This window comes from Sinocyclocheilus grahami, unplaced genomic scaffold (assembly GCF_001515645.1).
Source record: "Sinocyclocheilus grahami isolate Dianchi unplaced genomic scaffold, SAMN03320097.WGS_v1.1 scaffold1230.1, whole genome shotgun sequence".
Classification (NCBI taxonomy): Eukaryota; Metazoa; Chordata; class Actinopteri; order Cypriniformes; family Cyprinidae; genus Sinocyclocheilus; species Sinocyclocheilus grahami.
Genome location: NW_015506409.1, coordinates 1 through 1,522, shown reverse-complemented (window position 1 = coordinate 1,522; position 1,522 = coordinate 1). Strand labels below are relative to the sequence as shown.

The following is a 1,522-nucleotide window of genomic DNA, read 5'->3' as shown; positions in this document are numbered from 1 at the left end:
GGGGTCTGAATACTTTCCGTACCCACTGTATGTCAAAGTAGATGCACATTTAAAAGGTTGCTGGTATGTTTTGTGATATTTCGAATCCAATGTGGAACTCTAGAGCATCTTAGACATTGTCTGACTGTCGTTTATGTATTCTCAACATTAATATTGTAACATTGTGTCAGGTTAGATGAATTGTTCTGTCATTAATGCTTCTCTTGTGTTTGATAGGTGATTCCGACATCATCAGAAGCATGCCAGACCAGCAGCAGCAGCAGGGGGAGAAGTAGAGCCATTTCCACCAGATCTTATTAGAAATAAAATTGGTTGAAACGATCTTTGTGGTTTTTGGTAATTTTTGTCTCCTCTTTTGTTCAGACTTGATGTCTAATGGATAAAAGGCATTTCCCCTTCTCATCTTTTGATCTTTGATAATGTTGAGAAATGGAATATTGTTTAGTCTATGAAACTGTTTCAATTATTAACTTTTTTTTTTAATTATTATTAAAAAAGATCAACATGACATCTGTTTCTGGAATCCTTGATGTGCTCTTGGGAAATGTTTATTTTTCCCAATTTCTTAAAAGCATGAACAAAGTCCAATATTTTCTTTATATTAGTAAAAATGACTATTTGTGCTGTGAATTCAACTTGAGGCTCAGCAATGGGATGAATCTAAAGCTACACATTCACAACTTCAATATGTATTACAAGTTTGCCACTAGAGGGTGCAATATGTAACGCATTTTTTTTCTTAGTTTTGCAGTTAAAACATTTGATCAGTACAGGGTGAATTACAAGTAGAATACAATGTTAACTTTTGGTTTGAAAATTTCTGTAGCCCAGTCCTAAATTCTAAATTGTTGATACAGAATTGTGTTACGCAGTCTTAAACGAAAGGCTGGTCATCTATTGAATTTAACTGAAATATTTGTTGTATAACGTCATTTTAAATTGCTACCAATTATATTTTGCTCATGTAGTTTTTCCTCTTTTTAAATGGCATATGCCAGTTTGAAGAAATATTTAATATATAAAATTAGAAGAGGCTGACTTGATGTCATTGCAGTGGCAATGTGCCAGTGTCAGCAATAAATAGGCACAGTTTGTGTAAACCAGGCACATTAATACTCTCTAAACAAGGCAAACATGCAAAATGAGACCATTTGTGTGTTTTTTTGTGTATTATATACTTATTACTGTATATATACTTATATACTGTATTGTATTATAATTTATTATTATAAACCTTATTTCAAAATTGCTCACATACTCCCCAGTGATTTACTGCAGCCCTTGAGATGAGGCTGAGGCATTAGAAACGTGCTGGACTTAAGCACATGACATACTTTTTTTTTCCCCCTAAGGATTTTCAGCCCCCCCCAAAGCGCTTGAGCAGAGAAAACATCAAATGCTCTCTTCACTGAAGTGATTGCCCTAGTTTCCTCAGTCACGTGTAGTCGGTTTTGAAGTCTAATTCTTAAGTACCAACACACAGATAAATATAATCAGCCTCAACTGAGCATGTTCAGTGAGC

At 34.4% G+C, this 1,522-nt stretch overlaps 1 protein-coding gene across 1 annotated transcript in view; it reads left to right on the top strand.

The window, feature by feature from the left end:
* The window catches only part of LOC107568279 (60S ribosomal protein L30), a 3,233-nt gene extending 2,910 nt beyond the window's left edge, over window positions 1-323 (top strand). Inside the window, exon 5 of the mRNA XM_016254213.1 lies at window positions 217-323. Coding sequence (XP_016109699.1) covers window positions 217-275 — 59 coding nt within the window. The 3' untranslated portion in view covers window positions 276-323. The remainder of the gene's footprint in view (window positions 1-216) is intronic.
* Window positions 324-1,522: the final 1,199 nt, after the last annotated feature.